The sequence below is a fragment of the Panthera onca genome, chromosome D1, assembly GCF_046562875.1.
Source record: "Panthera onca isolate mPanOnc1 chromosome D1, mPanOnc1 haplotype 2, whole genome shotgun sequence".
Taxonomy (NCBI): domain Eukaryota; kingdom Metazoa; phylum Chordata; class Mammalia; order Carnivora; family Felidae; genus Panthera; species Panthera onca.
In genome coordinates, this window is record NC_138348.1 from 98,604,760 (window position 1) to 98,626,506 (window position 21,747).

General features: G+C 54.4%; 3 protein-coding genes across 4 annotated transcripts; 2 read left to right on the top strand and 1 right to left on the bottom strand.

Moving 5' to 3' along the window:
* Positions 1-510: 510 nt before the first annotated feature.
* C2CD2L (C2CD2 like) lies at positions 511-10,658 on the bottom strand. Of its 2 annotated transcripts, none has more exons than XM_060604977.3 (14): positions 9,333-10,658; positions 7,207-7,302; positions 6,742-6,861; positions 6,463-6,573; positions 6,255-6,371; positions 6,048-6,159; positions 5,802-5,910; positions 4,836-4,900; positions 4,618-4,745; positions 4,352-4,526; positions 3,563-3,664; positions 3,287-3,423; positions 2,914-3,199; positions 511-1,603 (listed from the first exon to the last, which is right to left on the bottom strand). In XM_060604977.3, the coding sequence occupies exons 1-14, from the start codon at positions 9,684-9,686 to the stop codon at positions 1,392-1,394; spliced, it is 2,124 nt and encodes a 707-aa protein (XP_060460960.1). In that variant the 5' UTR covers positions 9,687-10,658; the 3' UTR covers positions 511-1,391. The 2 variants fall into 2 exon arrangements, with proteins under 2 accessions (XP_060460960.1, XP_060460962.1); XM_060604979.3 differs by having other exon boundaries at positions 3,287-3,420; positions 9,333-10,657.
* A 3,829-nt stretch (positions 10,659-14,487) lies between these two features.
* Positions 14,488-19,541, top strand: DPAGT1 (dolichyl-phosphate N-acetylglucosaminephosphotransferase 1). Its single transcript, XM_060604972.3, has 9 exons — positions 14,488-14,880; positions 15,219-15,339; positions 15,513-15,726; positions 15,967-16,113; positions 17,606-17,690; positions 18,051-18,239; positions 18,548-18,635; positions 18,795-18,950; positions 19,029-19,541. The coding sequence occupies exons 1-9, from the start codon at positions 14,720-14,722 to the stop codon at positions 19,092-19,094; spliced, it is 1,227 nt and encodes a 408-aa protein (XP_060460955.1). The 5' UTR covers positions 14,488-14,719; the 3' UTR covers positions 19,095-19,541.
* A 743-nt stretch (positions 19,542-20,284) lies between these two features.
* H2AX (H2A.X variant histone) lies at positions 20,285-21,607 on the top strand. Its single transcript, XM_060604976.3, has one exon. The coding sequence runs from the start codon at positions 20,349-20,351 to the stop codon at positions 20,778-20,780; it is 432 nt and encodes a 143-aa protein (XP_060460959.1). The 5' UTR covers positions 20,285-20,348; the 3' UTR covers positions 20,781-21,607.
* The last annotated feature ends 140 nt before the right edge of the window (positions 21,608-21,747 follow it).

Consider the following 21,747-nt stretch of genomic DNA (forward strand, 5'->3'; position numbering starts at 1 on the left):
CGCTCGACGCATTTGCTTCTCAGCCACATCCAAGCCATAGCTACTATCACGGTTCCCATTTCACAGATGAAAAAACTGAGGCATTCTGCGGTAACGTAACTTGCCCAGGGTCACGCAGGTAATTACAGCAGCTGAGATTCAAATCTAGGCAGTTCTAGAGCCAGAGTCCCTGCCTAGGATTCTGTTCTATCAGGGAAGCAACAGCCTATTCAAGAAAGGGGAGTGAAGATGCCTGTCCTAATTGATTTTTTTCTTCTCTGATGGACTTCTTTTGCTACAGTATCATCCCTCAAAGGCCCGTTCCCTCAACCTCTCTAGGTCCTCTCAGCCCACCCTCCACATCCTCATCCTCTCTAGGTCCCTTCTTCCCCACGGGAACTTCTTAGCAGCCCCAACACGTGGGTCGCCTACTCCACCTCACCGTCTGGGCCCCCGTCTCTGACCCTCTCACCCCACCCATCCCACAGCCTCGCTGCCCACTCACCTTTCAAAGGATAACCAGTGGTCCAGTTTATAAACTCCAATTTGACTTTAATTTAATAAATTAAATTCCAAGCCATCACACAGCAATGGACATCATCATCTCCCAACACGCGGAGGGTGCAGCCCTGCTCTCGCTCCATCATCATCAGTCTTTAGTAAAGCCCCTGGAGCCATCGCTCTGGGGAAGGCTCCCACCCAGCTCTGGGCTCCCTCCTTCCAACAGAGCCACTGCTCACAGAGAAGGCATCAAGTACAAAAACGGTAATAAAGGGAGGGAGGGACGAGGAGCAGGAGGGGAGGCAGGGAGGTGGGGAGTACCTGCCCCCCAGCCCGGGCACCGGCCCGGCTTTCTGTGAGCTGCCAATGTCCTCAGAGGCAGACACTGGTGCTGGTCAGAGTGGGGACCTGAGGGAGACATGGGAGTCCTGTCCCAAAGGGAATTGCCTACCTTCCTGGGACAGGAAAGAAGGGTCACCTGGGAGAGATGCCCTCTCTCGTCTGTGCACTGAGGGTCCTGGACCACACATATAAATAGAAAAGAGAATAAATAGGGGAGGAAGGACCAGCTGAGGAGCTGAGCACCCTGGGAGTCCTCTGAGGGGCCAATGTCGACAGCACAACCGGTTCCGAGGAATGCCCACAAGTGCAGGGGCAGAGCCCTCCTCTTGCTCCCAGCCACCCACTCCCTTTTCTGTGTTCTCAGCAGCAGGTGCCTGCCTCTCTCATGCTTCCCGTTGTAAGTACCCTTCCAACTGGCCCCACAGCCCAGGGTGGACAGGGCTTCCTGGAACCCAGAGGGCTTCCCTGGCCCAGGCTGTTGGGAATCCAGGAAGGGGAATGGAAGAGGATGTGGAGGGTGGGCTGAGAGGACTCCTGCCCTCTCCTCGCTCAAAAGGTGAGGAGGGCCCTCAGAGCTGGGGGCTGGGGTTGCCATTGGCCTTGGGTTTGGATTTGAAGGAAAAGCGCTTGATAAGGCGGCGAGAAAAGCTGCCAGCCTTCTTTCGGACACTGGGTGTGGCCGTCGTGTTGGAGAGGTCGTCGTGTGATTGGCTCAGACCAGCTTCCTTCTGTCGAGGCCTCCGGCGGAAGATAAGCTTCGTGCCACTGCGCAGGAAGCTCACTGTGGGGGAAGAGGGGAGGCTGAGGCAGACAGAGGGGTATGACAGGCGTGGGGTGAGGTGGGGAGCAGAGAAAGGACCAAGCACGGAGGGGTCAAAGATACAGAACAGAACCTTTCCTTCGCCTAGAAGCCAGGCTTCCTTAGGAAAGAAAGTAGAGACAAAACAATGCCTCTTATCTTTCCTGAGGAAAAAATGGTGGCGCTCATGGGATTCTGCGGGCAAGTCTAACTATTGCCGCTGAGGAGGAATGTCACAGGGCTGCTTCCCTGTAAGGACAGACTGACAAATGGACCTCTTTACTCTGGAAAGAAAAGACGGAGCAGAGGGCATTTCTAAAAGCCCATAAGAATCATGAAAGGATAGGTGGGTGGCCAAATTCCAGGACGCGAGCAGGAAAGCTGCATCTGGAAAACTTCAAGGAGGTAAATTTGGGACCAGTATAATGAGACAAGTGTTTACACAGCGGGCTTTGGACTTAGGAATCTCATTATCCCAAGAAGTGATGCAGGCTTACATCATAGTTAAAATACATGTGTGGTGGACGGACTCGTTGGCAGAGGGATAAAGATGTTTGGGGGCAAAGCCTCTCATCCTTAGAAGTTAGAAAAGCACCACGACTATCCACGGGCTGTGTCACTGCTAGAAGGACACTTCTAGGTTTGACTGGGCGTAGGGTTCCTTATACTCAGAGGAAAGCGAGTACAGAATGGAAGTCGGCGGGGGCGGGGGGGAGAGAAAAAAAAAGAAGAAAGGAAAGAACGGGTGTGCTTAGACCCAGGAAGAAAGAAGAACAGAGGTAAAGGGAAATGCTTTGGCATCGCTCCCAGTCACCTGTGCCTGTCAGATCCAGGCCAGGACCCAAGGCAGTAAGTGCCCCTTCTCTACGCTGGCTTGGTTGAAACAGGCTGGGAAATGTAGCCATCCCTTAGGGGAGGAAGGAGAAGGCAAACTGGGTTGAGAATCCCATTCCCGTAAGTGTCCAGTAGGACCCAGGTCACGATACTGGGCATAAAAGGGGAGGGGGATAAATAAACACTAAAAAAAATTTAAAGGGGTGGCTAAGTGGCTCAGCCGGTTAAGCGTCCAACTTTGGCTCAGGTCATGATCTCGAGGTTCGTGGGTTCAAGCCCCACATTGGGCTCTCTGCTGTCAGGGCAGAGCCTGTTTTGGATCCTCTGTCTCCCTCTCTCTCTGCCCCTCCCCTGCTCCCTCTCTCTGTTTCTCTCTCTCTCCCTCTCAAAAATAAACAATTTTTTTTAAATAAAAAAAAAAAAAAAGAAGTGGAGAGGACATGCCAATATTTCCCCACCTTTGTGATCCTTGAGGCTGCGGGTCTCCAGGGCGCCAGTAGACCCTGTTTCTGACTCAACATCATCCACAGATGGCCTCTCAGAAATGTCCGAACGTGTTGTCTCATCTGCTTCCTGGACGCTCGTGGGGCTGGAGAGGGGATCTAGGGGTCCTGGAGACATGGCCGGTGGGTCTGGGGGAGGTGAGGAGGGACCTCCACTGGTTCCTGCATCATCCTGCATTGAGGCCTCCAGGGATGCCGCATAGCCCAGAGACAGTGCCAACTCGTCCTGAGCGATGGGCACCTGGCAGGAGGGACACATTTTAATGGGCAGGACTGACCCGTTAGGGCTTTCTCCCTATCCCAGCTCCTCTCCTCAGAGCCCTGTTACCTTGGAAACGCCAGAGATGATGAGAGTGCTACGCTTGGTGGGTGTCTTTTTGGCTGCCCGCCCGCTGGGCTCCGTCAGCTGGCGAATCGCTGTCTCTGCTACAGGGTCCAAGCCGTTGGAAAGGTGGCTCTCCCCTGCTGGGGGTACAGAGGATTGGTAACATGACTCCTCCGTGGCTCCTTCTTGGACTTGGACTCCTGTGCCCCACCCAAAATGGTTTCTGACTCTGGGGCTCCCGTGCCAACCGCCACGCATACTTTCCGATCCCCCACTCACGGCTGCTGCTGTGGGAGGCACTGCTGGGGCCGCTGCTCTCACTCAGCACAGTCGTAGTCTTCTCGGTCACCTCCACCTTGGACGGGGAGCGGGAGGGGGAGTCTGGTGGGTGGGGGAGGGTCAGTGAGCCGGGAGGTGCCTTAAAGTGGCCCCCACCCCCTACTGTCTTTATTGAGATGCACGCTTTGGCTGACTCAGAGGGCGGGGGTGACTAAGGGACAATTAATCACATGGGTGATTAATAAGATGCCATGGGGGCAAAAAGACAGCACGGGAAGCAAGGGGAGTGTGGGGAAATGGCATGGGACCCACTGAGGGTATGGGGAGACACCTTGAAAATGCAGAGTGCACAGAGATGACACAGCGGTCCCCTGGGGGTGGGGGGAACCCCAAGAGACCTCTGGAGCTGGGAGAAATGTCCTGGAGGGCCCCTGGGAGTGGGAGAAGTACCACAGAGGCCACTGGGTTTGTTGGAGGATCCCAAGGATGCTAGGAGGTCGAGGGTAGAAGGAGGCGCAAGTAGGCAACCGGGGCCAGGGGGGAAGGGACGGCAAGAGAGCGAAGTACAAGAGTCTCGTAGAGGAGGGCCTGGCCGACCCAGCGATAAAGCAGGATAGGAACAGTGGGGAAAAGGAGGGATGGAAGAGAAGGCTTGAGAGAGAAAGATGATGAGGAAGATGTGGCTGGAAAGCAGGAGGAGCTGGAATTAGGTCTTCCCTTGCCCTTCCCTGTCCTGCATGGGTCTGCAGCCAGGGACCCCTGGCTCAAGCTGGGCTCCCTTCTCTTTACCTAGTTTCCCTTCTACACGAGGCCGGGACTGGACGGTGGTGACTGTGGTCACGATGGTGCCATCAGGCATGATGGTCCGGTCCAGCTCGATCTTCTTGGTGGGAGTGATGCTGGGGCGTGGAGTGGAGGGAGCAGGTGTACCTAGGTTCCGGGGGGAGCCCTCCTCATACTGAAGCTGCCGAGGGGTAGAAGAGCAAAGAGGCAGCACCTCAAAAACTGCGCTTCCCCAGTGTCCTCCCGTCTTCTCCCCAGGCTCAGCTTCTCACCTCCACTGCGATGGTGGCCGCTGGTCCCAGGGCTTTCCCCGGCCCTAGGGTGAGCGGGCATACCTGTCTTCGGGACAGCGGTCTGGAAGGGGAGCCCACAGGCAGCGTGACCTGGCCCAAGAGTTCAGCTGGGGAAAGGGGGAGCACTGTGAGCTGGGCCCACGACCGGGCCCCACTGAGCACCCATCCAGAGGGGTTCCTTCTTGCCCCATACTCACTGTCTCCAGAGCTGCTGTTCCTCAGCACTTTGAGGGTCAGCTCCCGACTCTGGGGGCCCAGATCCCTGTGGCCAAGAGGAGGTGGGGCAGGGAAGGGGAAGATTAGTAAACTGAATCCACCCTTGAACTGATCACAGGCCACAGGCCCGTGGAATAAGGGCTCCAATGGAGCCTGCCCTCCAAATTACCGTCTCTTCCCAGGGTGCCTGGCTGGCTCAGTCAGAAGAGCATGTGACTCCTGATCTCGGGGTCATGAGTTCGAACCCCACTTTGGGTGTAGAGAGTAGTTAAATAAATAAAATTTTAAAAAAGTAAATCTTAAAAAAGTATATATGCTAACTAATTTGGATGTAAATTTAAAAAACTAAAATTAATGTTTAAAAATCTTAAAACAATTAAACACAAGAACAAATACTCTTCCCAAGAGAACGGGACAGAACTCTGCTCAGTGAATAGTATGCTAGGCATTCAGATCCTCCCTGATCCTGCCCCATTTGCCCTCCCTGTCTCTCCATATCAAACCACCCCCTTCCCTTTGCTCAAGCTGTTTCCTCTGCCAAAAACACTTCTCTCTCACACTCTGTTGAAACCCTCTTCTTGCTCTAAGGTGCGGTTTAAATGCCACCTTCTCCACGAAGCCTACTCTGATCTTTATTCCCCATGGGAATTAATCTCCCCACACCTAAGCACGCCCACGGCATTCTGTGTAAATCTTGACTGGAGCCCTTATACCATCGTCTTTACATACATCTGTGTCTGCCTGGAGCCTGTAATCGACTCAGGGGTGGGGGTGTATCTTGGTCACGTCTGTATCCGCAGGACCTAGGCCAGGGCCTGGCATACAATGGGGGCTCACACCAAAGTTCAGTGAAAGCAGAGCTGATTCGTGCTAAGGCTATGCTGGAAGGGTCTGATCTTCAGTCTGCCCGTAGGAGCAGGGGTGGGGTTGGAGGAGTCACTCCTTACAGTGCCAGGTCGTCAGTCCACTCCACGTCGGGACCGGCACTTGTGGGCTTGGTCCACTTCTGTTGTGCAGGGTTGTCGAGCTCAGCTACACAGCATAGCTCCCCAGTGCCTGGGAGGAACGAGAAATGAGAAGATGCTCAAAGATGGGAGGCCACTGAGGAATGATGAAACTACACCCGTGGAAGAAGGGCAGGCGGCACCTGCACCCATAGCCCTGGCAGGCCCCCAGCTGCTTCTAGCTCTCACCTTCCAAATCACCTCCCAGGTGAGATGCTCGAAGCTGCCGTAGGAATAACCGGATAGGTCTGGAGATGGCTGGCTGTGCCTGGGGCACCGTGGGTGGCTTCTCACTGGGTACCTAAGAGCAGAAGGAGGGAAAACGAACGAGGATCCCGACATAGCACCCCTGGGGACGATATGCATACAGACTATTTGCTTTGAGTGCCTACTAACCAGGCCTCCAGGGGCAGAGCAAGCCCTGAGGTTGACCATCATGGCTGGCTGAGTGCTGACAATGGCATCCTCAATCAATTCCTCAATGGTGGAGAGCTCTACTTCCTCCTCGCCTCTCTGTAGGGAGAAAAGGAGAATAAAGAGGTGGGGCCCCCAGCTCTGCACCCCCTCCTTGCTCTGCCTCTTCCGCCGAGCCCTGCCCCCTTACCTCCCTGGCCTGCAGCTTGGGAAGCACCGTCAGGCTGAGATCTGGACGATCAGTGAAGGCCCAGGACACAAGCAGCCCCTCATCAGGGATTTCCTCCAGGCTGACTTCCAACTGCAGAGGAGGGACAAAGGGGCTGGGTTGACTTGCCTCACACCTCCAACTACTCCTACTCCTACCAGGACCCTCCCTTCCCAAATTCTGTCCCAGAAGGAACCAAACTGAAAGGCTGAGGCCTTGAACCGCCCCCTGCCCAACTCAGTTTCCCACATCCCCTTCCACCTGTGTTGGTGGCAGTGTCAGAGTGACGTGGTAGGTCTCCATGGAGACGGCAGCGGGGGACTGCTGGGTCACGGAGACTGGGAACATCACCTCCTCAGCAGAGAGCTGGCAATGCAGCACCTGAGACAAGCGAAGCACAGAGGCCAGGAGGGTCAGGCATGGAGGGAGGTGCCCAACCTTGCTTTGCGCTGCCCTTTAGAGAGCCCTCCCCACTGGGTTTTCCTTGGGACTTCACCCTTCTGGGGTCACAAGCCCATAGAAGAATTAAAGTCAAAGACTCCTCTCTCCAGAAAAATGCAGATATACACACACATGTGCTACATTTCGCATGCAACTTTAATGGGATTCTCAGACCTCCTGAAGCCAATCCTTGCATTCCTAAGGCATTCACAGACTTCAGGCCAAGAACCCTCAGACTAAAGGGAACTCTTGGGACCAGCCCCCCAGTGCCCGGCAGCCCCTTACCATGGTGCGCTCTGATTGGTCTACGCAGGTCACATGACTAATGCTGGCTCTGGGTGGGAGTTGGGGCACCTCCTCAAAGGCGATTTGGATGGAACTCTGAGGGAGTAAGTAATGTGGACACAGGGTCAGGTCTCTGGAGCTGCCCCCCACAGGGCTGGCCTGCTGGGTTGCTGGCTGGGTCCTGACACTGCGGAGTCCTCAGCTGCAGGCTGGCTTCTGGCCCCTTCTTGGCTCAGGGTTTTAGGACAGGGAGTGTTCCCCTTGAACCACACCTCTCTGGGGCCTACAGTTGCTGGGAAGGATGGAGGAGCTAGACCACCTCAAAGACCAGATCACCTTGAGCTGAAGACCCTAGATTCCTCCTGGAATACTAGGAGCCTCCCTCTTCTCCTCCCACCTTTCTCTTCAACCCTCAACCTACCCCCAAAGAAAGGTGCGCACCGGAAAAAAAAAAATAATAAAGGTGTTCGTTGCTACCTACGTATAATGAGGGAGAGAGTGACTCGGCTGAGCTAAAGGTAAAAGCAATAGGGCCACTTATTCAAGATAAGAGCTGGAGAAATGAGGCTAAGCCTACGTCTACATACACAGGATGCAGAGGCTCAAGAGTATGACCCTATCTATATTCTTGGGGTTGAGGACTAGCTCCACATGGGCGTGGGGAACTTTACCAGAGGCACTGGCAAGAAAAGCAAGCTCAGAGAGCTCAAGCTTCCAGAGGCCTGGCTAATTCCCCAAGGCAGACAGCAGGGTGGTATTAGGCAGCAGAAAGCTGCTTAGCTTGGGTCTTGAAAGAGCTTCCTGATTCTTACACAGCAGTGGAAACAGCCTACTGCAGTCCCATCCAGAAAGCAGGATGGGAAGGAGAACTTGAGGAAGGGGCACCCACTGAGCTGGCAGCCCTTCCTCGGGTCTTGGGATGGGAGGAAACAGAGCCACAGGGCCCGTGTGCCTGGCACACCAGAGAACACCAACTTCTCTGCGCCTGTAGCTGGCTTGTTTGAAGGCCAGGCCCAGGGAGATGGGGAGATGGATGCTCGGAACCCCAATCTCCCCACCCCCTGCAAGGGAGGCCAATGTCCAGCTGAGTCAGCTGTCCTGGGGAGTCTCTCCTGACCAAGGGACAAGGTACAGGGAGAAGTGGGTGGAGGCATGAGTTCAAGATGTAGACTTAACAGATGCCATCTGGCTTTCTGCTGGCTAGCTGGACAGAGGAGACTGAGCAACTTCTTACGTGGCCACTTTTGTTTCCAGGCATCTGGGGAGCTAGTGGAGCAAAGCCCTAGTGGGAGCTGGAAATGGAGAACCTTCTGGGTAGGGGGCTGATGGGCTGTGAGAGTGAAGACAGAATACTGGGCCGGGATGGGAGAGGGCCCCATGACACGGAGGCCTCTACCTCCCACCCCACCTCAGTCTTATGACCACGCTTCCTGCCCTACTTCCTGGGAGACCAGATGCCCATGGTGCAATGGGAGGAAGTAGGCTGGGCTGGTTTGTGACTGACCCTCAAGAGGCAGTTCCAGACTCATCTACTGAGAGGGGCATGGACTGTCAATCTGCTCTCCACCTTAACACCTTTTCCTCAATATATACACTGCAGGTCAGCAAAAAGAAGGGTGTGTTAGACTGTATCAGTGAAATTACTAAGGGCCTGGGGGGGGCGGTGTATATTTCAGGCTCCTTGGGGGATCTATCTGCCTGATCAAACCAGGGATTTGGGGCATGAAATGTTAACTGGGTGTGGTGGCATGAGGACCCGGCAAATTTCTTCTGCAGGTGCACCTGTTTCCCTTCTATCCTTGCTCCCCGACACAACCAGCACGCAGGCTACACGGAAGTGCCCTCGGGCCCAGGGATTAGCGTTGCTATGAAAACAGCAACTTGTGCTTGGGTTTGCAGCCAGAGAGTACCTTGACCACAGAATAGAGGATCTGGGACATAGCTAGATTTCTGCAACCTCCAGCCTCACCTGCACCCTTTTCTGTGATCCCAGAGGGGAAGAGAAGCCGTAGGGTTCTCCAGTTGATCCCCACCCCCATCTGGCCCTCCAGGCAAGAGCAGTCCCTCCCTCCCCGCCCTGGAAGGAAAGGCTGAGGGAACCACCTAGGTGCTCCTGTCCAACTCACCCCGTCCCTGCAGGCCTGCTCGTTCAGCGCTCGCACCCAAGCCCGTTGCCAGTTCTCTCGGAAAGACTTGAAGGCGAAGAGCGACGCCAGGAGGCCCCGGACGCCTGGCTCCTCGGGGGCACCAGCCCGAGTCGGCCGCAGCCGCAGCAGCGAGCGCCACACGCCCAGCTCCCGAAGGGAGCCCGCGGGCTCGGCAGCTAAGGCGGGTCCCGGCCCCCGGCCCCCGCGGGCCCGTGCCAGCCACAAGCCCCGGGCATACTGTAGCAGCCAGCCAAAGACCGTGAGCAGCGAGGCGGCGAAGAGGATCAGCAGGGCCGCCCAGCCCACGTCCTGCTGCCCCCAGCCCGGATCCATGCTCCGCACGGGCTCCGGTCCGGGCCCCGGCACGGGCTCAGCCGCTGCCCCGGGGGAGCATGGCCCGGGCGGGCCGCGGGGCGGGGGCGGGCTCCCCCGGGGCTGAGCGCGCGGGCTTGGGGGCTCTGCGGGGATGGGTGTCCGGAACTAGTGGATGCCACAGATCGATGAGAGGAGTCCTGGGGGCTCGCAGCGCCGGGGTCCCTCTCTGCGTGATCCGGGTCCCTCCTCAGTTGGTCCGGCAGTCCGACCTGGGTTAGTCGCCTGCCAGCGCCCGACTCCTCCCACGGCGTGGGCCCTTCTGGACCCGGGCGGGGACTCTTCTGCAGAGACGTGGGGGCTCGCGGACCGGCACCGGCTCCGGAAGGGCTGCGTGCGCAAAGCCGACATTGACAACACGGCCGGCGCCCCGCCCCCACCCGCCCTTAAAGGAGCCGCACCCGCGCTGGGCGGGGCTTGGCGAGCCCGGCGCCCAAGCGCTTAGAGGAGGGCGGGAGGACTACGCCGAGGGGAGGAGGTTCCGGGGTTGAAAATAGGCGGGATCTTTGACCACCCCGCCCCATACTGAAAAAGGGGTACTCCCTTTCCCCCCGAGCTCACAGCAAGAGCAACTTCGCTCACTTGAGGTATCTCCTCTGATTTCCCTTACGCACTTAGATTTCTATAGTTTGGACGCATGTGGGGTTAAGGACATGACCTCCGTGGATGGCGTCGGCTCCTTCTCCCAACACCCCTAGGCGCAGCAGCTTCTTTGGTTCCCATTTCTTGGCCTGAGCTAGGCCCTGGGTGAGTAAATAGGTGCAGAGCATCCCTCCTACATAGAAGTGCCTGGCGGAGGTCCAGGAGACGCCGACCAGAAAGCACTTGAACCTAGTAGAGTCTGAGAATAGAACATGGAATATTAATCTCCCTCCACCACCACCACCTCCCTTCTCCTAGCACCTAGGACCCAGGAACACCGTATTAACCTCCTTGCTCGCGTGGGTTTGTTCTGGAGATATTTCCCAAGCTTGGGGCTGCTTCTGTTTTTAAAAATAATATATTTCCATAGTAACAGCTCTTGCCCATGGAGCACGTGTAGAAGAGGTGGTAATGAGAAGGGAGCTGGCAGCGTAGCACTGGACTATCAATAGATTCAGCCAAAACATGTGATGCCATCCAAATATGTGATACCCCAACAAGTGCACACACATACAAAATGATGCTATAGGTACACTCTGGCCTCAGGATCGATCCCTTTTCCTGGATTTAAGGGAGTAGATTCCATCCGTATGGGACAGGAGCTTGTCATTTCCTTCTGGAGGGAGAGGAAGGAAACTCTTGCAACAGAATTAAAAGGAAGCCCCATTCCCCAAGAGGCCCTTCTCCATGTACATATGGCAAAGTGTTCAGCACACAGGGTAACAGGGTAGGTATTAATCTCCCTCCCAAATCCAGTCAGTAGTCCAAAGAAGGAGTATCTGGGAATAAACAATGCCTTCTAAAGTGCAGGGCTGCAGAGTTAGGCAGAATCTGGCAGGTCAGCAACAGGGTTCCTGAGCCAGAGGAGGTGGTGGGGTAGCCTGGGATGCTGGGAATTCACTGTAAGAAATGATGGGGGGATGGTTGGTAATGGACTAACCTTGCTGTCGTCCTGCCCATGCATGCATCATCACTGGACACCAAAAATAATGAAAGATTCCTAGAATGTGTTTTTTTTTTAAGTTTATTAAATTTTTAATTTTTATTTAATTTTTATTTTTTTTAGTAATCACTCAACATGAGGCTCAAACTCATGCCCTCAAGATAAGAGTCGCATGCTCTTCGGCTTGAGCCAGCCAGGTGCCCCTAGAATGTTTCTAATCATTAGGTGAGGAAAAGACATGAAATGAAGGGAAGAAAGAATCCCAGGCAGGCTCTGCACGGCCAGTGCAGAGCCCAAAGTGGGGCTCGAACTCACGAACTGTAAGACCATGACCCAAGCCAAAATCAAGAGTTGGCCACTTAACCGACTGAGCCACCAGGCGCCCCTATCATTTAAAAAAGTCTAACAGAAAATATTCCATTATGCATGTCAACACTAAGAATTTCTATACTGTTTCCATCTTTTGAAAACTCATTTTGGGGCCCCTGGGTGGCTCAGTTGGTTAAGCGTCCGACTTCAGCTCAGGTCATGATCTCGCAGTCTGTGGGTTCAAGCCCTGCGTCGGGGTCTGTGCTGACAGCTCAGAGCCCGGGGCCTGTTTCAGATTCTGTGTCTCCCCCTCTCTCTCTGACCCTCCCTAATTCAAGCTCTGTCTCTCTCTGTCTCAAAAATAAATAAACGTTAAAAAAATTTTTTTAAAGAAAACTCATTTCATCTCAATGGAATGGGAGATCTTGAGGCTTGCTTTCAGCTAACAACTTTTGATATACTGATAGGGGAGAGATGGGAAGAAAAGGAAAACGTAGCTCAGCTGCCTGGAAAGAGCCTGGATCCTGTAAGTGTCATTGCCCAGACTATTCAAAGCTGTCTCATGGACTTGGTAGGCACTATAAAACATTTTTGGGACAGGCTTTGACAGGGAATCAGACTTAACAATAGATTGGCCTTGCTCACTGGGAGGTGCTCAGGGCTCCCTAGTAGGAGACATGCATCTGAGATGTTGTCTCCTTAGCCCAAGAAACCAGCAGAAGCTACTGACAACTCACCTTATCTGTAAGTTCTAGGACCGGCTTCAGCATTCAGGCAAATGCTTTGAACTTGAACCAGGAAAGCCACAAAATTTCAAGGGTGGCCAAGTCCTGTGTTTGTTTCTCCTAACTAGTCTGATAATCAACTGGGCATTTACCATCATGGGTACAAAAATATTGAGATTATAATGTAAGTACCCAAGTAACCATTTTCTGATGGTAAACATGTATATTGGATGAAAAATCCCTAGTGTCTTGATGTTGAACAAGCCCCCCCCCCCCCAACCCTGTTCCAGTGGGGGTTGCGGGGGGGGGGGGTGTGGGGGGTTGGCTAATGATCTCTGGAGAAGGAAGAGTCAAATGTTCCCACTGCCAGGTTGGGAAGGAAGATTTATTAGGACTGAACTCCTAATAAAAAAGGAAACAGATACACTGTCCCTCAAACCTGCAGGGAGTCTCAACCTGCTCCTGATCAACAAGATAACTAAATGCTGCCTCCTCTGAGGCTCCCACAAGCTCCTCCTTTCCACCTGCTCCTGGAGTCTCACTTTCCCTATTTGGGAGGCCCTTCCACCCTTGCCACCGACTGAAATCTTTGGAGATGCTACTCTTCAACATCCTCTCACCTCCCCCTAATTGCTCTGTGTGCTCCTATTGTGATTTGACCCTCTTTCAAGACCCAGACTCATTGTGTGTGATGATGCCTTGTATACAGATATCTGTGTGTCCTTAGCCCCATGGGGATCCCCTTAGCACAGAAAACACTCACCTCTGGGGAGTTTCCAGTCTAAGAGGCACCGATACACACACACACACACACACACACACACACACACACAGAGAGAGAGAGAGAGAGAGAGAGAGAGAGAGAGAGAGAAACACTACCAGTGGAATAACAAGTACTTACAATCTGGTGGAATACTATCAAGTACGTTACTGGGATTACTTTATATATATAAAGTATATTTTATACAGAGATGAGTTTTTTCTTGCTAATTACAGCTGCCTTCAAGTCGAAGGGACATTTCACACCTGGTTTTGAGAGACAGGAGAGACCATCTTTGGCCCCAAAAGTCAACCTGCCTCTGACTCCTGGTGAGCACCATTTTTGAGAGTGGACAAAGTGAGGGGATACTTGAGTTGTCTTTGTACTCCCTGGTGGCGATTTCCTCTCTGTGGAATGTAAATCATTTTCCACTGAAAGCCTGCTGGTGAATGAAAGGGAAGAAACGGGGGAACCGTTATCTGCAAGGAAACAGGTGCCAAGGAAAAGGCACGGTAACCTAGAGGAAGAAACCTGACTGGCAGTTCCTCGGGCCCACAGGAAACCACGTGTGGGGCTCAGCCTCCTGCTTCCTTAGCTCTTTCCAATTCCACCTTCCAGCTCCACCTCTTAGGTTTGGGAGCTTGGCACAATGCAGTGTTCCAGGACTAAGGAAAGTCAAGTACCAGGTTGAATTCAAGACGTGAGGGCACTCTCAGTCCCTTCAGTGGTTAAGTGCCCCGCTGGGTTGCCCGGCAACTAACAGCTTCGGCGGGGGTGGAAGGCGGGTGGGACTTTGAAAGAAGAGTACCTGAATCAAGGACAAGAAAAACATGGAGTGGGAGGGAGTTTTCAAGTGTCTGGGCTTTAGAATTTACATCATCTTCCAAACTGTAGTTGCGTTTCCAGGAGCCAAGCTGCTTTTACCTTGGCTTCCGACTACGTTGGCAACAAGCTTTCTACCAGGAGCAGGAGTGCTCCTCATCCTCGTCCCTCCTGCCCTTCCCCTTGCCTCCAGGAGCCATCTTCCCGGCTCCAGAGGTACCCCAGAGGAAACGCGGGGTACTGGCCCTTTAAATGTGACCTGAGGCGGCCGGCCGACCTAAAACTGACGTGGAACCAAAAGAAAGCGGCGTCAGACACGTGGGACAAGGAGGTGTTCATTTTGGAACCGGGCAAGGAATTTTTCCGCTTTGGGCTGTACACCTTTAATATGGTCTTAGGAAAGTATCCACTCTTGTTTGTCTTTTTAATTACTTTCCCAATACCCTCGTGGTGACTCAACTCTCGAATAAAAGGGTGAAGTTTAAAATAACACTCCGGTTCCCGCTCTCGTGCCCGCATTAAAAATGGCCGCCGCCGCCTCCCACAACGCTGGTTGCTCTGCGAGCAAGATCCGGGAGGAAACCGTGGGAAGGCAAATGCAGTGGGGCCACAGGCGAGGTTGCTCTATAGAGGCCCGCCGGAGTCCCGAGGGCGGCTCAAGTCGGAGTTGTTGGGTTTCGCTCAGGCGGCTGTGGGAAGACGCAGCCACTTCCCCCTGCTGAGGGCCGAGGGCTCCCGCCCAGCTTGCCCTTTAGCTGCGGAGGCGGCGGAGCGGGCCCCCTGGCTGGTCATCATGTGGGCCTTCCCCGAGTTGCCGATGCCGCTGCTGGTGAATTTGTTCGGCTCGCTGCTGGGATTTGTGGCCACAGTCACCCTCATCCCCGCCTTCCGTAGCCACTTCATCGCCGCGCGCCTCTGTGGCCAGGACCTCAACAAAATCGGCCAGCAGCAAATGTGAGCGGCGGCACCCTGGTCCCGGGCGGGAGGCAAGGGCAGAGGGAAAGGGTGGGCCGGGCAACGGCGGGAACTGGGGTGCCTGAGCGCGGAGACGGAACGCTAACTCCGCAGAGAGCTCCGGGCTCTGGGAGGTGAAGGGCAGAGCTAGTTAACATCGGGAAGGGATGTAGTGGTTTGGGGGACCCTCGTGTGTATCAGGCACTCCAGCACTGGTGCCCTTCCCCCCTTCCCCATTAGATTGCTGCGATGCCTGCACTAGTGAGTGACCACGCCCCCTTTCCTCCTTCCTCCCCCCCCCCCTCCTCCCGCCCACCCCTTTTGCTGCTGGGCCACAGCCCAGAGTCCCAGGGAGTGATCAGCGGTGCTGTTTTCCTTATCATCCTCTTCTGCTTCATCCCTTTCCCTTTCCTGAACTGCTTTGTGGAGGAGCAGTGTAAAGCCTTCCCGCACCATGAAGTAAGTGGGTGAGTGGGGGCGGTTGCTTGTTGGCTGGGGGCTGGCAGCTACTTGAGGGAGTCGGGGTTATTTGGGTTTGGGTTGAGGGGCTGAGGAACGAGCGCAAAGACAGGAATTTTTGAAAGGCGAAGTGGGAGTAGGCTTGAGCTGTGACCTGCCCGAGCCTCCCCCAGTTTGTGGCCCTGATAGGTGCGCTCCTTGCCATCTGCTGCATGATTTTCCTGGGCTTCGCGGACGATGTACTGAATCTGCGCTGGCGCCATAAGCTGCTGCTGCCTACAGCTGCCTCACTACCTCTTCTCATGGTCTATTTCACCAACTTTGGCAACACGACCGTGGTGGTGCCCAAGCCCTTCCGTCCGATTCTTGGCCTGCATCTGGACTTGGGTGAGTAACCCTGCCGCTGCTGACCCTGTGGCCTCTACTTTAGGGCACCTTACGCTGGGAGATACCTAGCAGAGCATCCTTCCTGATGCTCCAGATTCTCCCCTAAGTATCCCTGTCTTGTCCCTGTGTCGTCTCAGATCCTTTCTGTTGCTTCTGTACTTTTTCCTCGCCACTCTTCTCTGAAGAATACCTTTAAACCCTCATTTCTATGAGTGGCACACTCCTGTCTTCTTCCCCCAGGGATCCTGTACTACGCCTACATGGGGCTGCTGGCCGTGTTCTGTACCAATGCCATCAATATCCTAGCAGGAATTAATGGCCTAGAGGCTGGCCAGTCGCTAGTCATTTCTGCTTCTATCATTGTCTTCAATCTGGTGGAGCTGGAAGGTAGGTGGGATTGGGGAGTAGGGAGAGAAGTCTGAGTGTTGAGGAACTTGCCTGATATCTGGCTTTGGGGAGGTTAGGGGAAAAAGCAATGTATTCAGATTTATTAAATGTGAGAAAAATAGCTGCCCTGTCCTTTATAGCTGGGTTGGCACTAATAGGTAGGTTATGGTCTTCTCCTATTGAACGTAAGCAATTTCACAGAACCTCGGAATCAGACAAGGGTCACTCTGTGACCATGACACAGTAAAACAAAAACCAGATTCCTCCATAACCATGTCTGAATATAGACAAACTGCAAGAACACTGTGCATTAATAAAAACGACTAAGACCTCCCTCTTCTGGCCAACATGGGCAGTTGCTGCTGCTTTCTGATAACTCAGTTCCCGCTAATTCTTAGATAAAATTGAGATACTCAATCACAGAATCACTTCTACTGACAGCACCCAGTCTAGGGCAAAGCTCTGCCTCCTTGCTTTGCCCACAATGACTTAAATCCTATAATAGGCGCCTCTTACTGAGGCATCCCCTGGTTGCCTGTGATGTGTGGTCTCCAATGTCTCCCTTATTACAAGTCAGTAAACCCAGCTTTGACTACCGGTGTGTTTCTGGTGGTCTTTGGCTGATGGATATCAGTAAGTGCCTTTTAAAACTAAGTACTTTTAGGAGCATTTAGGTAGCTTAGTAGGTTAAGCGTTCGACTCCATTTTGGCTCAGGTCATGGTCTCACAGTTCACAGGATGGAGCCTGGCATCAGGCTCTGTGCTGACGGTGCAGAGCCTACTTGGGATTCTCTCTCTCCCTTTCTGTCTGCTGTTTCCCTGTTGGTTCTCTCAAAATAAATAAACTTCAAAAAAAAAAAAAAAAACTAACCACTTAAAAAAAAATTTTTTTTAACGTTTTTATTTATTTTTGAGAGACAGAGAGTGCAAGCTGGGGAGGGGCAGAGAGAGGGAGACACAGAATCGGAAGCAGGCTCCAGGCTGTGAGCTGTCAGCACAGAGCCCAATGTGGGGCGCAAACTTGTGAACCATGAAATCATGACCTGGGCCGAAGTCGTACACTCAACTGACTGAGCCACCCAGGCGCCCCAAAACCAACCACTTTTAAAACATGATCTCATTTAAGCTTTGTAACATGTGGCACGTATTCTCATCAACTGTATTTTACATTTGAGGAAACTGAGGGTTAGAAAATTTAAATGGTCATGATCAAAGTCACACAGTTAGGAAGTAAAGCTGATATGTCAAACCTTGGTGTGAATGATCTAAACCCAATTGAAGACAGTAACTCATTTAGGAGGGGTTCATGAACAAGGTGGAATATTAGGAGTTGCCTGGGTGACATAAAAGGGGTAGTGTGTTCTTGAATGTGACTGGGAAGAGGTGGAGAATACAGCTTGGAACAGAACTTAAGAGACAGACAAAAATAGGACCAAGGTATGCAGGGGAAATACCTATCAACTTGTGCTTTCTTTTTCCCCTGCTTCCAAAGGTGATTATCGGGATGATCATGTCTTTTCCCTCTACTTCATGATACCCTTTTTTTTCACCACTTTGGGATTGCTCTACCATAACTGGTAAGTAGGCCTGTGGCTAGGGGTAATAACTATTTGAATATGTAGCAAGTATGGTCCTGATCTTGACCCACCTCCTGCTGGAGAGGCTACACCTGTACACACCTGCAGTGAGTGTTTTCCGGGTCTTTAGTCGGTAATATTCTTCAATTACTCTCTATCCAATCATAGTTAGGGACAAGTGCTATAGAGCCCCCAGAAAGAAATGAACTCAGGGCTTTGGGTTCTGGACAGTTGCTGAAAGAGCTGGAGTCTCTGGGCCAGAACTAGAGTCAGGGCTAGCCCAGGGCCCAGGGTACGTGATGTGCGAGAAAAGATTGGTAGTGCCTCCTGCCCCTGGCTCAGATCCTCTCCCCCACACAGGTACCCATCACGGGTGTTTGTGGGAGATACCTTCTGTTACTTTGCTGGCATGACCTTTGCCGTGGTGGGCATCTTGGGACACTTCAGCAAGACCATGCTACTCTTCTTCATGCCCCAGGTGTTCAACTTCCTCTACTCACTGCCTCAGCTCCTGCATATCATACCCTGCCCTCGCCACCGTATGCCCAGGTAGCCACTTTGGGGCTTGAAAGGGACATCATAGCTTTCTCACTTGGGATGCAGAAAAGCCAGCCTTACACATATGCTGTGCAAAGGGAGTGGGCCCAAAGAAGGGCTAACTCTGGCCATGTGGTTAGCTCTTATAAATTACAGAGCACGTTTACCTACATAATCTGATCAGCTCTGATCACACAGTAGTAAGCAGAGCCAGAAGATCTTAGGTTGGTTTCCACATTCAGTGCTCTTCCTATTAACTGGCCACAGTGAGGAGAGTTCTTGTAGTGGCCCGGTCACATAAAGCTCTCTTCCCCCTGCAGACTCAATACCAAGACAGGCAAACTGGAGATGAGCTATTCCAAGTTCAAGACCAACAGCCTCTCTTTCTTGGGCACCTTTATTCTAAAGGTAACAGGGTAACAAGGAGGTAAGGCTCTAGGCCGCCATCTGGAATTCAGGGACTGGGGAACCTAGGCCTGCATCAGATCCGAGGGGAGTTTGGAAGCATGAAGCAGATCCCCATTGCTGAAGCATGGTTGATGTTCTCTCCACCTCTGATCCTTCCAGGTAGCAGAGAGTCTCCAGCTAGTGACCGTGCACCAGAATGAGAATGAGGACGGTGCCTTCACAGAGTGTAACAACATGACCCTCATCAACTTGGTACTTAAGGTCTTCGGGCCCATGCACGAGAGGAACCTGACCCTGCTGCTGCTGCTGCTCCAGGTGTGGTTGGGGAAGGGCTTAACACTGCCTCGGGTCCCTTTTTCCAGGGTTCTGACTCTAGTGCGTTTCCCCTCACAGATCCTCGGCAGTGCGGTCACCTTCTCCATTCGGTACCAGCTTGTCCGGCTCTTCTACGATGTCTGAGTCCCCTGATCATTGCCCTGTACTGCACGGTCTGCAGGGTTCCTGACTCAGGCCCACCTCTTTCTGGACGCGAAATGCCTCCTGGCCAGGCCTCTCCCACCTTTCATTCTCCTCCAGATTTTGTACTTAGCATTTCCTTCCTGCTGTGATTATTGACCTCTAACGACTGTGGATTGGATTTTGGCTATGGCTTCCTTCAACCTGCCACTCTCCCTCTCCATCCCGTCTTTGCAGCCTCCGAAGGTGGGATACTGCAGCTTTTATGCAGTTATCCACAACTCTGACTCTGAAGGAATATGTTGGGCCTGAGAATAGAACCCTGGCTGGGAATAGGGACACGGGCTTGAAGATCACTTGATATCTGACTATAAATTAAGTATTCTGATCAGTAAGAGCAGACTGGGGGGCCAGGTGCTTCCAGTGGTGACAATAAAGTGTTGTCTTTTTCTTGTTGTTCCGGTAGGTGTATTTCCTATATGGGCATTTTAGGGTAGATTGGGAGGGTGGGTGGAGGCACCTCCTGCAAGAGGACACCTCTCTCTCGGCCCCGTCCTTTTTCTTTCAGTGTATCGGGAAGTGAACAAAGAACGGAGACTGGATAGAATACGTTGAATAAATATTGAAGTCCCGCTACTTCAGGTAGCATGAAAGGCCATAAGATTGGACTTACCTGCTCTCTGGTGTGGGATAGAATTGGGGTGGCGGGCGCGTCTTACCTATTCCCTCTTCAACTTTACCTTTGCAGGATGGGAGGAGGGTGAAAAAAAGAGGGTGACCAAACCTGGAAGGAGAGGCAGTGGTGTTGACCCCTTGCCGTTAAAACTCCTAGGCCCGCAAAGATTTCCCAGAGGCTCTTGAGGTGGCCCAGACTCCACCCTCTTTGTCTTCCGGTTCTGGGCGCCAGCTGGAGCGTTTAAATCTGGCGCCCTTCACATAGATTGGCTACATCAGGGAGTGGCTGGCTGGCTGCGTGCTACCACTCCTCCTCGCCTTTTTCCCCGGGCAAAAGGTTTTCAAATTCGACCAATCGGCGGGCGCGCTCCCTCAGTCGTGGCACGTCACTGAAGGGTTAACTGCAACCAACCGGAGGCGGGTATTAGAGAAAAGGGCCAATCAGGAGGGCGCGGGGGTGTGCCCTGGGGGCTTATAAGGGCGGCCCCTGGGCGCGCGCGGCAGCAGTTGGACTGCGGCGGGCGGCTGTTCGTCGGCCTTTTGGTAGGCGTCCCTCTTCACCGCTTCTCTACCTCGCGCAGCATGTCGGGCCGTGGCAAGACGGGCGGCAAGGCCCGAGCCAAGGCCAAATCGCGCTCGTCGCGCGCCGGCCTCCAGTTTCCAGTGGGCCGCGTGCACCGGCTGCTGCGGAAGGGTCACTACGCCGAACGGGTTGGCGCCGGCGCGCCTGTGTACCTGGCGGCCGTGCTGGAGTACCTCACCGCGGAGATCCTGGAGCTGGCGGGCAACGCGGCCCGCGACAACAAGAAGACGCGGATCATCCCCCGCCACCTGCAGCTGGCCATCCGCAACGACGAGGAGCTCAACAAGCTGCTGGGCGGCGTGACGATCGCCCAGGGAGGCGTCCTGCCCAACATCCAGGCCGTGCTGCTGCCCAAGAAAACCAGCGCCACCGTGGGGCCGAAGGCGCCGGCGGGCGGCAAGAAGGCCACCCAGGCCTCTCAGGAGTACTGAGGGGAGCCCGCGTCGCAGCCGGACCCCCCATGCCACCACAAAGGCCCTTTTAAGGGCCACCACAGCCCTCACGGAAAGAGCTGAGCCACGTCGGGCTCGGGGCGGGAGGCCGCGGCGCTCGGCTCCCCCTCCCGCGTTGTCGTCGTCGCCGCCGCCGCCCGGCCCACCCCTCCCCCGCGCGGGCTCGCGGGTCCTCGCTCTCGGTGTCTCGGGCCGAGGGGCGGCCCCGCTCGCCTGGCGCAGAGACCAGAGAGCTGCGGCTGGGAGGGGGCTGGGGGCGCGCACCTGCCCTCCGCGGCGCCCGTGACTCAGCCGCTCCGGCCCCGGAACAGCCGGTGGGCTGCGGCGAGGCCGCGGTGCCTTCTGGAAGAGCCGCTCGCAGCTCTGACGCAGGGCTGAGGCGCGCGCCGGGGCCGGGACTCTATCGCACGCGGTGCGGGAAAGACCGATCGCCGTTCGTCCTGGCAGCCCCCCCCCCCCCCCCCCGGCTCCCGCCTCCTTCGCCCGGGGGGCCGGCCCGCGGCGGGGAATGGGCGGGGAGCCCGGGTTTGCGGGCCGTGGGGACCGCAGGAGGTGTGCGCGCGCCCGCGGTGTGACCGCCGCCGGGCCCTCTGGCTCCGCCGCTCGCCCCACTTCGCTTCCGGCGACTACTCTACCGGGCCACGCGCCTCGTACCAGCACCGGCCCGTGAGTCCCCGTCTGCACTGAGCCTCCGATAGCTTCGGAACTGGAATTTTGCAGCTATAACCCATCCAAGACTAGTACCTTACATATTGGGGAGTTTCAGATGGACTAATTTTGTTTATTAAAGGATTGTTTTTTAAAAACGCAATGTCTGTGGTCGTTCTGTACGAGTTGTAGGGTTGACTTTGTAGACGCCTATCTTCCTGAGGTCGTGGGGGCTAGTGGGGGAGGGGGGCTATCTGATACGTGGCTCACCTGATAGACACACGGGTTAGCCAGAGAG